The sequence below is a fragment of the Stomoxys calcitrans genome, chromosome 3 (genome assembly GCF_963082655.1).
Source record: "Stomoxys calcitrans chromosome 3, idStoCalc2.1, whole genome shotgun sequence".
NCBI lineage: Eukaryota > Metazoa > Arthropoda > Insecta > Diptera > Muscidae > Stomoxys > Stomoxys calcitrans.
In genome coordinates, this window is record NC_081554.1 from 84,644,578 (window position 1) to 84,658,688 (window position 14,111).

The following is a 14,111-nucleotide window of genomic DNA, read 5'->3' on the forward strand; positions in this document are numbered from 1 at the left end:
ACGTCTACATATGTGTGCGAAATATCATAAAAATCGGTAGAGATTTAGATATAGCTCCCATATATATGTATCACCCGATTTGCAGTTAAACGGCCGTAGTAGCTTCAATTTCCAACCGATATGCACAAAATTTGGCACTGACTGTTTTGTTACTGATCTTAATATATCTAGAAAATTTCATAAAAATCGGTTCAGATTTAGATATAGCTCCCATATATATCTTTCATCCGATTTAAACTATTAAAGCTGTAGAAGCCACAATTTTGGTCTGATCTTTACAAAATTTTGCATGAGGTGCTTTATTTGACGTCTTCATATGTATGCAAAATTTCAGAAAAATCGGTTTAAATTTAGATATAGCTATAGTACTTTATTTGATTGACAGAAAGTGAAAAGACTATGGGACGCATGAGTAATGAATGTTTAATTCCAGTCAATTATACGACACCAGGCACTTGAACTGTTTACAAAGGTCGAAAAATTTCATTTTTAATCATATAAAAAAAAAATTAATAACTTTTCAATATCAACATCAATATGTCATCAACATAAACTCTGCATAACATAAAAACATTGTCTTGAAATTCAATAGAAAAACATTTAATAACTAATTACTGGTAATAAATATCATGTACTTAGTTTGCACACAACAATACTTGACAAAATTAGAAAATCTAGGTCAGCTGGATCCATATTCAGTGAACCCCGCACATGGCCTTCGCATAGATGTTAAACACAAAATCACAAAAGAGACTTGACAAAAAAAAAAAAATATCACAAAATTATACCACAATTCTCGTAAATAGACTACAAATTGACATAAACGAATAGGCATCCCTTTTGTGGCATAATTGCCACAAATGGAATACTTCGTCCCGCTTGTATGAGTTATCCCAACACAATATTGTGCTGTAGTAAACATTCTGCAATGGCAAAAACAAAAATTTAATCTGGTTCGTATAAATCACAAAAAATATATGCCACAACAAATGAACTTAATTTACAATAAGCAACACCTACCCCAAGGGCAACCAAGTATTGTGGGGGCGGGGGGGCGAAAAAAATCCAGACAGACAATGGGACAAGCCATGCCGGTCAATGGAGGACAATAATTTTAATATGAGACCAATAAAATGTGTTTGCAATGTTCCATAGACAATACTGACCACTGCAGATATGAAGAGAATAAAAATAAAAATAAAACAAACAACCAACAACGCTGCTTGGCCATATGGCGGACGCACATAAATGAGGGATAACAGCAGGATGAGAATATTTTGCCCCATAGGTTGTTTAGTCATCCATTCAACGATAGGATAACAATCCAGCACATTTTGTTTTTTTTTTTTTTGTCATTTATCCACCCATAATAATAATAAATAGCACGGATAACAACATCAATGCTTCACATCGCTTCATTTACCCCCAGCCACGCTTCGCATACCTCGTTGTGGGACAAAACAATTGAAATTTATGTTGCAAGCATGATAGGCGAAAAATATGAACAAAACATGCGCATCGCCCCATGACTTTAAATAAATTTAGGCACATGCAAAATCAATGTCTAGTCTGGGTGAATGGTCGAGAAGTGGCATAGGGGGGTACCATAACAATGCAAGATGTACAGATGATGCATATTTTAAACTGTAGTAATGAAATGAATGTCCGACCGACATGGGATAGCTGTGAGCACTACACGGGCTGGAACTTTGAGCTTCAACTTGTGTAGTGTTCATCGTAATCGTGGGAAGTTTAGCTGGCGTGATAACGGGAGCGTCAACAGGTTGCGGATAGTGGAAACTTTCGTATTTATACGGAGTAGCTGCTAAGGCAGCAGCGGGCAGTTATCGGGAGGAGGGTCCCAGAGAGGAGTCAGGTGATACTGATTGTTACTTAAATACTGAGTGCCAATGATAAGAGTTGTGTACGTGAGTGATTTTTCACTCACGCTCACAAGAGAAAAAAAAAATAATAAGCTGTTCTATGTCGACTAATGTTCACGCACGCTCACGAGACAAGAACTTTACTCACACATGCTCACGCACTACTCACGAAAAAATCACGAATCAGGAAAAAATCACGACTCATGAGAAAATTACGACTCACGAAAAACTTTCGAATCACGGTTAAAAAAATATTATTCCATGAAGCGAATAATTTTGCAAACGTCGAACAAAATGTAGAATAAAACAAGTAAAAAGGCGTTAAGGGCTGAACTTTGGATACCCACTGCCTCGGGCATACACGTAATCCACCTTTCGTCATAATCCGGTGAAAAATTCATAATTTGTCATTCTTTTTTGGATATAAGTGGCGATAAAACGTAGTCACCGCATTTATTAAAGAAATTCTAAGAATAACCGTTTTATTATTCCATTGCCTACACCTACAATCCAAATATACATAAAAATGAAACTTATTGTATTAACAGTCAGAAAAAGTGTCAGAATAAAGGATTTAAGCATGTGTCTGGAAAATTATTTTGGTTTGGAGATCGTTAAATCTTAAAACAAGTAAGAGTGTGCTAAGTTTGGCAGGGCCGAATCTTATATACACTCCACCATAGATCGCATTTGCCAAATTCTTTGCACGGTAACCCCTTTTTAGGCAATCAAAGAATAATGGATAAGAATTGTTACGCTATTGGAGCTATATCAAGTAATAGTTCGATTCCGTCCATAAATGAATTGAATGTTGAAGGCCATAGTAGAAGCAATTGTGTAATATTTCAGTCCTTTCGAATAAGAATTGCGCTTTGTAGGGGCTCAAGAAGCATAATCGGGAGATCGGTTTGTATGGGAGCTGTATCAGGCTATAGATCGATTCAGACCATATTGGACAAGTATGGTGAAGGTCAAGAGAGAAGCCGTTGAACAAAATTCCAGCAAAATGAGATAATAATTGCGCCCTCTAGAGGCTCAAGAAGTCAAGATCCCAGATCGGTTTATATGGCAGCTATATCAAAACATGGATCGATTTAAGCCACACTTAGGGCAGTTGTGGGCAGTGATACCAAAACACCACGTGCAAAATTTTAGTCAAATCGGACGAGAATAGCGTCCTCTAGATACTTAAGAAGTCAAGACCCCAGATCGGTTTATATGGTAGCTATATCAAAACATGGACCGATTTGAACCATACTTAGCACAGCTATTGGTAGTCATAATAAAACACTTCACACAAAATTTCAGCCAAATCGGATGAGAATCGCACCTTCAGAGGCTTAAGAAGTTAGGACCCGAGATCGGTTTATAAAGCAGCTGTATCAGGTTATATACCGATTTAAACCATTCCTAGCACAGTTGTTGGAAATCATAATAAAATACTTCAAGTCAGCCAAATCGGATGTGAATTGCGCCCTCTAGTGGCTCATTATTCAGTGAATTCAATATCCAATATCGGTTTATACGGCAGCTATATCAGGTTGTCAACCGATTTAATCCACACTCAGCCCAGTCGATGAAAGTCTAATACTTCGTGCAAAAATTCGACCAAATCGGAAAAAATTGCGCCTTCTGGATTAAGAAGTAGAGATCCAAGATCGGTTTATATTGCAGCTATATCTAAAAATAGACCGATATGGCCCATTTAATCAAATCCGAAAAAATATTATGTTGACCTGGCAAAATTCAGCAGGGTACTTTTATACACCAAAACAAGAAAAAAGGCCTTAAGTTCATCCGGGCCGAACTTTGGATACCCACCACCATGGGTATATATGTAAACCACCTTTCGCCATAAAACGGTGAAAAATTCATAATTTATGCCCCCATTCGGCACGGACATTGAGTGGTCTAATAGGTACAAGGCACTGTTCAATTTTTGTAGAATAAAATATAGGTCTTTTTGGTAGCTATATCCAAATGTAGAGGGATCTGAACCATATACAACACAGATGTCGAAAAGCCTAACATAAGTCACTGTGTAAAATTTCAGTGAAATCGTATTATAAATGCGCCTGGGGTCAAGATTTTAAATCGAGTTATGGGTCTATATGGCAGCTATATCCAAATCTGGACCGATCTGAACCAAATTAAAAGAGAATGTCGAAGGGCTTATCTTTACTCTCTGTCTCAAATTTCGGCGAAATCGGACAATAAATGCGCCTTTTATCGGCCCAAAACCTTAAATCGAGAGATCCGTCTAAATGGCAGTTATATCCAAATCCGTACCGATCTGTGCAATATTGCAGAGGTATATCGAAGGGCCTTACACAACTCACTGTCCCAAATTTTGGCGAGATCGAAGAATAAAAGCGTCTTTTATGGGCCCAAAACTTTAAATCGAGTGAACGGTCTATATGGCAGCTATATTGAAATGTGAACCAATCTGAGTGAAATTGAAGAACAATGTCGAAGGACCTAACACAACTCACTGTCCTAAATTGTGGCGCCATCGGACAAAAAATTCCCCTTTTATTGGTCTAAAACCGAGAGATCGGTCCTTATGGAGGCTACATCCAAATCTGGACCGATCTGTCCCATAATGCAGAAGTATGTGAAGGGGCTTAACTTAACTCACTGTCCCAAACGTCGGCGACATCGGGCAATAAATGCGCCTTTTATTGGCCTAAGACCCTAAAACGGAGGATCGGCCTATATGGCAGCTATATCCAAATCTGGACCGATCTGAGCCAAAATGACGAAGGATGTCGAAGAGCCTAACACAACTCACTCTCTCAAATTTCACTGAAATCGAATAATAGATATGGCTTTTATGGCCCCAAGACCCTAAATCGGGGGTTCGGTCTATACGACAGCTATATCCAAATCTAGACCGATCTGGGCCAAATTGAAGAAGAATGTCGAAGGGCCTAAAGAATCTGTGCAAAGTTTCAGTTTAATATCTCTATTTTAAAAAAAATGTAGCGTGATTTCAGCCGACAGTCGGACGGACATGGCTAGACCGTCTTAGATTTTTACGCTGATCGAGAATATATATACTTTATAGGGTCGGATATGGATATTTCGATGAGTTGCAAACGTAATGGCAAAATGAATATACCCCCTTCCTTCGGTGGTGGGTATAAAAATTCTCAGCGGTGGCACATTTGTGAGGCACTGTATTTGGTATGGCAGCCATGTAAAAACTTCTCCACAAAGAAGTGCCGCTCTGCGGCAGGAAGTTCGAATTCGGCTATAAAAAGGAGATCCCCTTGTCACTGAGCTTAAAAACTTGAATCGGACAGCACTCATTGATATTTGAGAAATTTGTCCATTTTCCTAAATGGGATGTTCTTGGGCAAATTTACATATTACTTCCTACTAATGTATGCCGGTTAGGACTGCAAATGGGCCAAATCGGTTCACCGATTTAGCTGAAATCTTGCACCATCAGTTTTGCTATGACCGCCCAACCCTAAAACCAACCAAACATATATTTAGACCAATCACGACAATATGGGACTCAAAAGAAAGGTATTTGGGATAAGAAAACATATCTGATATCCAGTTGTCGGACCAAGTGTTAGGGGGACCATCCCAACCCCCAAAACACCTCTAAATCGGACATATTTACCGACCAAGGCATTATGGGACTCAAATGAAAGGTATTTGCGAGTAGAATGCCAATCTAATATCCCAATGTGGAACCACGTTTCTGGGGGTCCACCCCTTCCCCAAAACACCCCCCAAACAGGACATATTTACTGACCATGGGAATATGGGGCTTAAATGAAAGGTATTTGAGTGTAGAATTAGAATCTGATATCCAAATATGGGAACAAGTGTTTGGGGACCGTCTCTCCCCAAAGGGGACAAATTTACGACCATAGCAATATGGGGCTCAAATGAAAGATCTTTGGGAGTAAAGCACGAATCTGATATCAATATTTGGGAAAAGTGTCAATGTGGCTACCCCACCCCCACAGCACCCCAAAAAACTCCCCCCAAAACCAATGGCAATATGGGGTTTAAATAAATGGTATTTGAGAGAAGGGCACGATGCTGATATTTTTTCAGGGCCAAGTGTCTGGGGGACCACCTCACCCCCGAAAACACCCCTAAATCAGACATCATGAGAATATCGGGCTGAAATAAAGTATTTTAAGAATGGAGTACACCTTACATCCAAACTTAAATTCGTAGATCAATAAAGATCATATGGGATTCTGATAAAGACACTTATGTTGTTAAACTGTTTGTCAAGCGATATACTATTTTCGTAGCATGGTATTTCACTAAACGCTCTTTAATCGTCGAAAATAAATATTCCTAGGAAAAATTTTGTTCCGTATAAAATAAAAGAAGGCGCAGCGGAGCGGGACCTGTTCAGCTAGTCGGGTAATAATTAAAATTTTTGCCTAATTCGATGAAATTTTGGTCACCCTAAACAAAGTGAAAACTGTACCCTTAACCTATTACTCAACATATGCCCCCGCCCCCCTTTTCGCAGACACCCACAACATTGTCGCATTATATGACAAATTTTCTCTGTATCATATTCCTTAGTTGACAAATTTCGCTTTTTTCCCAATATGATTGAAGCAAAACGGCAAATATTAATTATTTGGCATCTTTAGGTCTAATCGAAAGATTTAATAAACATTTAATGGCTACTGAGGCATTATGATGTTCATCATAACTTGACTTAGTGGCCATTTGGTCTTAGGTCATTTCGCAAATAATGATTAATATGAGGGTATTAATATTTCCTTTGGTAAATATTTTTGCTTGTATCAATCGATTAATTGTGATTTGGCCATAAGGGCGTATGATTGATATTAACCATAGCACACAGCATTCGTATCAATCATACAGCCCGAAGGTCAGCATGAAACATAACAGCCATAATGAATCATTTGGTATGGCAAAATATTAACCCCTTATGCTGTTGTTGTAAGCCAGCGTTTTTGGGCCAATGGAAATGTTACAATTTATGGTTTGTCTGTGTGTGTATGTGTGTGTGTGCGTTAAATTTCCTTCTTTCTGTTTTGCTCACAAAAATTATTCAATTTTTCTACTTTCCTTTGGTGGCCAATTAAAAGCTACTACAGAAATTAATCAAATTTCCCAGAGACGAGGCTTAAAAAGCCATCGGAAAAGAAAACCGTGATTTAAATTAAAATATAACCAGCAATTAAATGATAATAACGACAGCAGTGCCAGTAGCAGTAACAGCAGCAACAGCAACAGCAACAACAGCCATCACGTCAACAAAAGGTCAAGGGAATTTATTTGATTTCAATTTCTCTTTTTCTGTTGCGAGCGTTTTTTTTTTTCTCCTGAACGCTTTATTGTATCCATTTGGTTGGTGATGTCGTCGAAAACGTTTAAAAGTGAATGGTGAAATTATTGTAGCGACCGAGGGTGGCGAAAAATGTAAATCGATTTTATCAATCGCAACTATACATTCACCCAATATCAGATTCCCTTTTATAGTGGCCTATAAAGGAAGGGCTTTTGCATGGACTTGCATTGTAAATATGGCGTTGTATGTTTGACGACACAGTGCTTCAAAAGGAAAACTTTCTGCTACGGATGACTACTTGCAACAGAGAAGCATGAGATATATTTTCAAGTACTCTGCGTGTTATTTTATTGCAAAAGCAAAAGGCAGTTCATATTTAAATATTTTATGATATGAGGGAATTTAAGGAAAATACGCATGTTTTTTTCAAAGGGCTTTAATGGGTCAGCTTGGAGATTTCAGCAGTAAGAGGTGCAAATGCAAATTTGCCCATGAACATTCCTTTAAGGAACAGGGGTAAACTTCTCACATATCAATGAGTGCTGTCCGATTCTAGTTAAGGGACTCGACTATAAAAATGGTCTCCGGAACGGCGTGCCGCAGTTCGACATCTCTTTGTGGAGAAGTTTTTACACGGCTGCCATACCAAATGGTACAGTACCTCACAAATGCCTTCAGCATTAGGAGGATATAACCACCGCTGAAAATTTTGTATGACGTTTTCGCCAGAATTTTAACCTAGGCGTTCAGCGTCATAGGCGGACATGCTAATCTCTGCGCTACGGTGGCCTCCGAACAGTATGTTGAAATTGCAAACTTCTCACATATCAATGAGTTTAGTCCGATTCAAGTTTTAAGCTCAATGATAAGGGGCCTACTTTTTATAGCCGAGTCCGGCGTGCCGCAAATGGTCTCGCCCGCGCGTAGACTTATTTGTAGAAGCAATGAACAAAATGAGACATTGATGATAGAAATCGATGAACATATTTCGTTTTTAGGTACAATTAAGTGAAGGTGTCTCGACGGGGTAGAATCTTATATACACCATGGATCGCTTTTGTCAAGTTCTTGGCCCGATATTTCTTTACAGACAAACAAATGATAATGGATAAGAATTGCTATGCTATTTCAGCTATACCAAGTTATGAATCGATTGGTGCCATATTTGGTTTGGCTGTTGAAAACCAAAGTTTAATTCATTGCGCAAAATTTTAGTAAAATCGGATAATAATTTCACCCTATAGTGGCTCAAGAAGTAAAATTGGTACATCTAGAGGCTCACGAAGTCTAGATCTGAGATCGGCTTATATGGGAGCTATATCAAAACATGGACCGATATGACCAATTAAAATCCCAACCAATCTTAACTTATAGGAAGTAGTTGTGCAAAATTTCAAGCGTCTAGCTAACTTTCTCTTTTTTCTCTTTTTGTCCATAAGCAGGTTAAGTTCGAAGATTTGCTATATCGGACTATATCCTGATATAGTCCCCATATAGACAGATTCGCCGATTTAGGGTCTTAGGCCAATAAAAGCCACATTTATTATCCGATTTTGCTGAAATTTGGGACAGTGAGTTGTGTTAGGCCCTTAGACATCCTTCGTTAATTTGGCCCGGATCCGGCCAGATTTGGTTATAGCTGCCATATAGACTGATCCTCCGATTTAGGGTCTTAGGCCCATAAAAGCCACATTTATTATCCGATTTTGCTGAAATTTGGGACAGTGAGTTGTCTTAGGCCCTTCAAAATCTTTCTTTAATTTGGCCCTGATCGGATCAGATTTGGATATAACTGCCACATAGACCGATCTCCCGATTTAGGGTTTTGGGCCCATAAAAGGCGCATTTGTTGTCCGATGTCGCCGAAATTTGGGACAGTAAGTTAAGCTAAGCCCCTTGATATACTTCTGCAATATGGCACAGATAGGTCCATATTTGGATATGGCTGCCATATAGACCGATCACTCGGTTATAGGTTTATTTATTTAATTTAGGCTCTTCGACGTCCTTTTTCAATTTTGCCTAGATCGGTCCAGATTTGAATATAGTTGCCATATAGACCAATCTCTCTATTTATGTTTTGGACCCATAAAAGGCGTATTTATTGTCCAATTTCCCCGAAATTTGGGACAGTGCTTTGTGTAAGGCTCTTATACATTTTTCTGCAACTTGGCCCAAATCGGTCCAGATTTGGATATATCTGCCATGTAGACCGTTCTCTCGATTGAATGTCTTGGTCCCATTAAAGGCACATTTATAATCCGATTTCGCTCAAATTTGACACAGTGACTTATTTTTGGCTTTTTGACATCTGTGTTCAGTAGTTCAGATCGGACTATATTTGGAAAAGACCAATATTTTGTTTTGCAAAATTGAACAAAGGCTTGTACTTATTAGACCACTCAATATCCGTGCCGAATTTAGTTCAAATCGGACCACATTTCGATAACGCTGCTATGGGGGCATAGATTATACATTTTTCATCGGATTATGACGAAATGTGGTTTACATATATACCCTGTGTTGTGGGTATCCAAAGTTTGGCCCGGTCGAACTTAACGCCTTTCTACTTGTTACTTTTATACCCAGCACCATAGGACAGCGGTATACTAATCCAGCCATTCCGTGTGTAACACCTCATAATATTGATATGCCACTCCCTAAAGTATATATATTCTGGATCGTCCCAACATTCTGAGTCGATATAGTCTATTTATTGATTGTGAAATCCGACGGACAGAAATCTATTCGTCGCCAGAATATAAACAAAAGCCAAAAAACATACAAAAAAGGAAACATCATTAAGATGTTTTGAAAGTCCTAAGAAATCTTTAGGCAACTTAAAGTTTTGCATGAATCTCTCATATCTGCCACATACACATGTCTCATTTGTTTTTGGGATTTATTTGCCACTCTATTGTCTTCCGAATCTGGGCCGCGGTTTAGCCCCACTATCTGCACAGATAAAAATATTATTGATAGACAATAACTTGTGACGAAAAAACGACGACGAAATTTGTTAATTTTCCTGCAACAATTTATTTTGTATCTCAGCGACGAAAGTACAAATTTGTCGTTGAAAGACAGTTCTTGCAAGCCAATATATAACAACAGCAACAATATATCCATAAGTAAGACCAAAAACCATTTAACCAAAAACCATGCTTTGCTCTCGGGGTTTTCTCTGTCGCTCTCTTTAATATTACCCTAAAATCTTTTAATAATTTTGCCGCCGCTTGATTTGACCTTATGAATCTCATGTTTGGTAGTCTTGCACGCATCCGCTTCCCTACCGACATCATTTTATTCATAACTCTATAAGCATTATTGCACAGTCACAAGTGTGTCAATCAAAATCAATTTTGGGGTCGAATAACCTGGGGGGACACCCCGTCCCAAAACCCACCCGAACGGACATGTTCACCGATTAGGACAATATGGGTATTCAATGAAAGGTATTTAAAAGTAGATTACAAATTGGACCACCACCCAAAACTGATTGGGACAATATGGGACTCAAATGAAAGGTGTTTGGGAGTTAAAAACGAATATGGTATTTAAAATTAGGTCTTAGTAGCTAGGAGGCGGCCCAAAATCAAAAGTGGACCGATCGGGTCAATATGGTACTCAAATGAAAGGTGTCTGAGAGTCCTCCCCACCACCCAAAACCGATTGGGACAATATGGGACTCAAATGAAAGGTGGTATTTGAAAATCGGTCTAAGTTTCTAGGAGGCTGCCCAGGCCCAAAATCAAAAGTGGACCGATCGGGTCAGTATGGTACTCAAATGAATATGGTGCAAAAAGTTGGATCCAGGTTCCTAGGGCGTGGTCCCAATAATACTGCCAAAAATGAAAAGCGGAGCGAGCGAGACAATATAGGACCCCAATGAAAGGTACCCGAGAGTAGAGTATAAATATGATATTAAAAATTGGATCCAAGTATCTAAGGAGCCTTCCCAAGGCCAAAATCGTCAAAAATCAAAGTGGACCGATCGGGACAATATGGGACTGAAACGAAAGGTATTCGGGAGTCGAATATGATGTCAAAAATTGGATCCAAGTATCTAGGTCGCCATCCCAACCAAGCCCATAACCGCAAAAAAGTACCGCCCAAAAGCACCGCCCAAAAGTACCGGCCAAAATCAAAAGTGGGCCGATCGGGACCACGTGTGACTCCAATGGAAGGCATTCGAGAGTAGAGTCCGAATATCATTATTAAATATTAAAAATTGGGTGTAATTACCAAGTGGGCCGCCCTTAAAACCATTACCATCGCAAGTGGCCATATTAGACCATCATGATAATATGGAACTCATATAAAAGGTTTTCGGGAGTAGATTACGAATATGGTATTAAAAATGAGGTTCAAGTGATAGGAGGTTGCCTATGCCACAAAAAAGCTCCCAAAATGTGAAATTTGGTAATACAACAAATTCCACTGGGGAGATACATATGGTAGATAGTAAAAAAAACTTATTTTTCGGTGCTAATGAAGGCGCAGCAGAACGGGCCGGGTACAGTAAGCTCAATGCTAAAATTCGTTGAGAATTTAAAGTTTCACATACAAATTTGGTAATTGGTTCTTTCTAAGTGTTATTTTGTGTATTCAAACATCATACTCACGAGATAAATTTTTTAGATCTTGTTTACATTACAAACTAAATCAAACCACCGTGTCTTGCATACTCACTTCAATACAAGGATTGCAGCAAGCAAAAGACAGCAAAAGTAATGCGATAATACAAAAATAAATTTCATTTACTTACAAATTGATTCCATCGTATCCGGCACCAAGGCCCACATGATCAATGCCAGCAACGCGCTTAATGTGATTTATATGAGCTGCACAGATGCCGCCGCCGTCGTCGTTGTCGTTGCCGCCATCATCAGCAAACCATAGCACAGGGCATTGATTGGCAAGAGATAGTCCGTCAGGGCACAGATAAAGTCAGGAAGGGTTTGTAGTAGCAGTAGGACAGGACATCAAAATAAAGACGAAGATAGACAGCAGCATCATCATCATCATCATCATCGTCGTCAGTGTAAAGTAGGCAACATGCCAGCATCAATTTGGACCATCAAAACGATAGTGAGCCGCCCAGTTAGTCAGTGACAGTGGCAACACCATTATCATAGCAGGCAGGCACGCAGCAGCAATTCAGACCGACATCATTCATCATAGACCACCGTCACAAGGATTGGCCAAGATGAATTGTTGATTGGTATGCGTGGGTATAAAGCAGCAAATGATGATTTGCATAATGCAATTGAATTTGCCAAAGTCGCAGCAGTTGTTGTAGTTTATTGTAGGACACAGCAATTTCGCGTGATATTTTTTTTTGTGTGTATTTGTGTGTGTGTGTTTGTCAAATTAACAAACGAATCATCAAAGTTCAATGCACCAAAGCACAGCCATTTTATACACAGTCAGCCAGATCATCATTACAAAAATCCACAGTCATACCATTCGGATAAAGTGGAGTGGAGTAAAGTGTTGCAGGCAAAGTGTCAATGAATTGCATTTGGCAGCCATTCGTAGTTGGCACAGTTTTATCACAAATGCATGGCATGAAAACAGAGGAAGATACAGCAAGCGAGCGACGGAGTGAGAGAGAGAGAGCGGGAAGATAATAATACAAAAAGAAATTAGATTCATGTTGTCATTCAAACTCAAAGGATAAAGAACAGCTATGTATGTCGGATGTATTTTGAGAATGATAAAACTTAAAATGGAACAACTGAAAGCGTATTGAGTTCGACTGGGCCGAATCTTGAATACCCACCACCAGGGATAGCATTTGTCAAGTGTCGATTACTCTTTATAGACAGAAATTAAAGGAGGTAGAGAATCTATTTGAAGTCACATGAGAAATCTTTGTTTCTTCTCTTGTTTGACAATTCAGCAAAATCGGGTGATAATTGGGCTCTCTAGAGTCTCAAAAAGTAAACTCGGGAGATCTGTTCATAGGGGAGCTATAAAAGATTATGAACTAATTCGGAATTTATTTGAGATAGATGTTGCAGCTTATGGGAGAAGTCATCGAATAGAAATTCACTCAAATCGGTTAAGAATTGTATTCTCTAAAATCTCAAGAAGTTGATATGGTGATATAAACATGGAGCGATTTGGTCTAACTAATCTACATGAATTCATCTGAGCAAATTTTTGAGCGGCTAGCTTTATTTGTTTGATAGTAAGCGGAACAGACGGATGGACGTGGGTAGATCTGCTATGAAATGAAGGTTCCTTATCATTGAGATGAAACTCAAAATGAAAAGCTCTCACTTATGAGAGAGAAGTCTCTTCCTATTCTTTAATGGAATGTTCAAGCGAACATTTTCATTGCTTTTTATACCCACCACCATAGGATGTGGGCATACTAATCTAGACTTTCCGTTTGTTACACCTCGAAATATTGATGTGAGACCCCAAAAAGTATATATATTCTGGATCGTCTCAACATTCTGAGTCTATCTGGCCATGTCCGTCCGTCCGTCCGGAATGTCGACAGCGGTCGAACGCGTAAAGCTATCCGCTTGATATTTTGCTCATAAACTTCGTATTAATGTAGGTCATTGGGGATTGCAAATGGGCCATATCGATTCAGATTTGAATATAGCCCCCATTTAAACAAATCCCCAGATTTGACTTCTTGAGCTCTTAGAAACCTCAATTTTCATCCGATTTGGCTGAAATTTTAAACAAAGACTTGAGCTATGACTTCCATCAACAATGCCAAGTATGATTCGAAATGGTCTATAGACAGATGTAGGTCCCATATAAATCGATTCCCGAATTTAGCTTCTTGAGCCCTTAGAAGCCTCAATTTCACCTGATTTGGCCTAAAACCCAATCTTATGACTTACAACATCAGAGCCAAGTTTAATCCAAAATAATTCAAATACAAGCTCAGTTAGGTA

General features: G+C 38.9%; 1 protein-coding gene across 1 annotated transcript in view; it reads right to left on the bottom strand.

Moving 5' to 3' along the window:
- Positions 1-14,111, bottom strand: part of LOC106090476 (putative uncharacterized protein DDB_G0277255) — a 541,420-nt gene that overhangs the window by 78,958 nt on the left and 448,351 nt on the right. Inside the window, exon 9 of the mRNA XM_059365826.1 lies at positions 11,957-12,032. Coding sequence (XP_059221809.1) covers positions 11,957-12,032 — 76 coding nt within the window. The remainder of the gene's footprint in view (positions 1-11,956; positions 12,033-14,111) is intronic.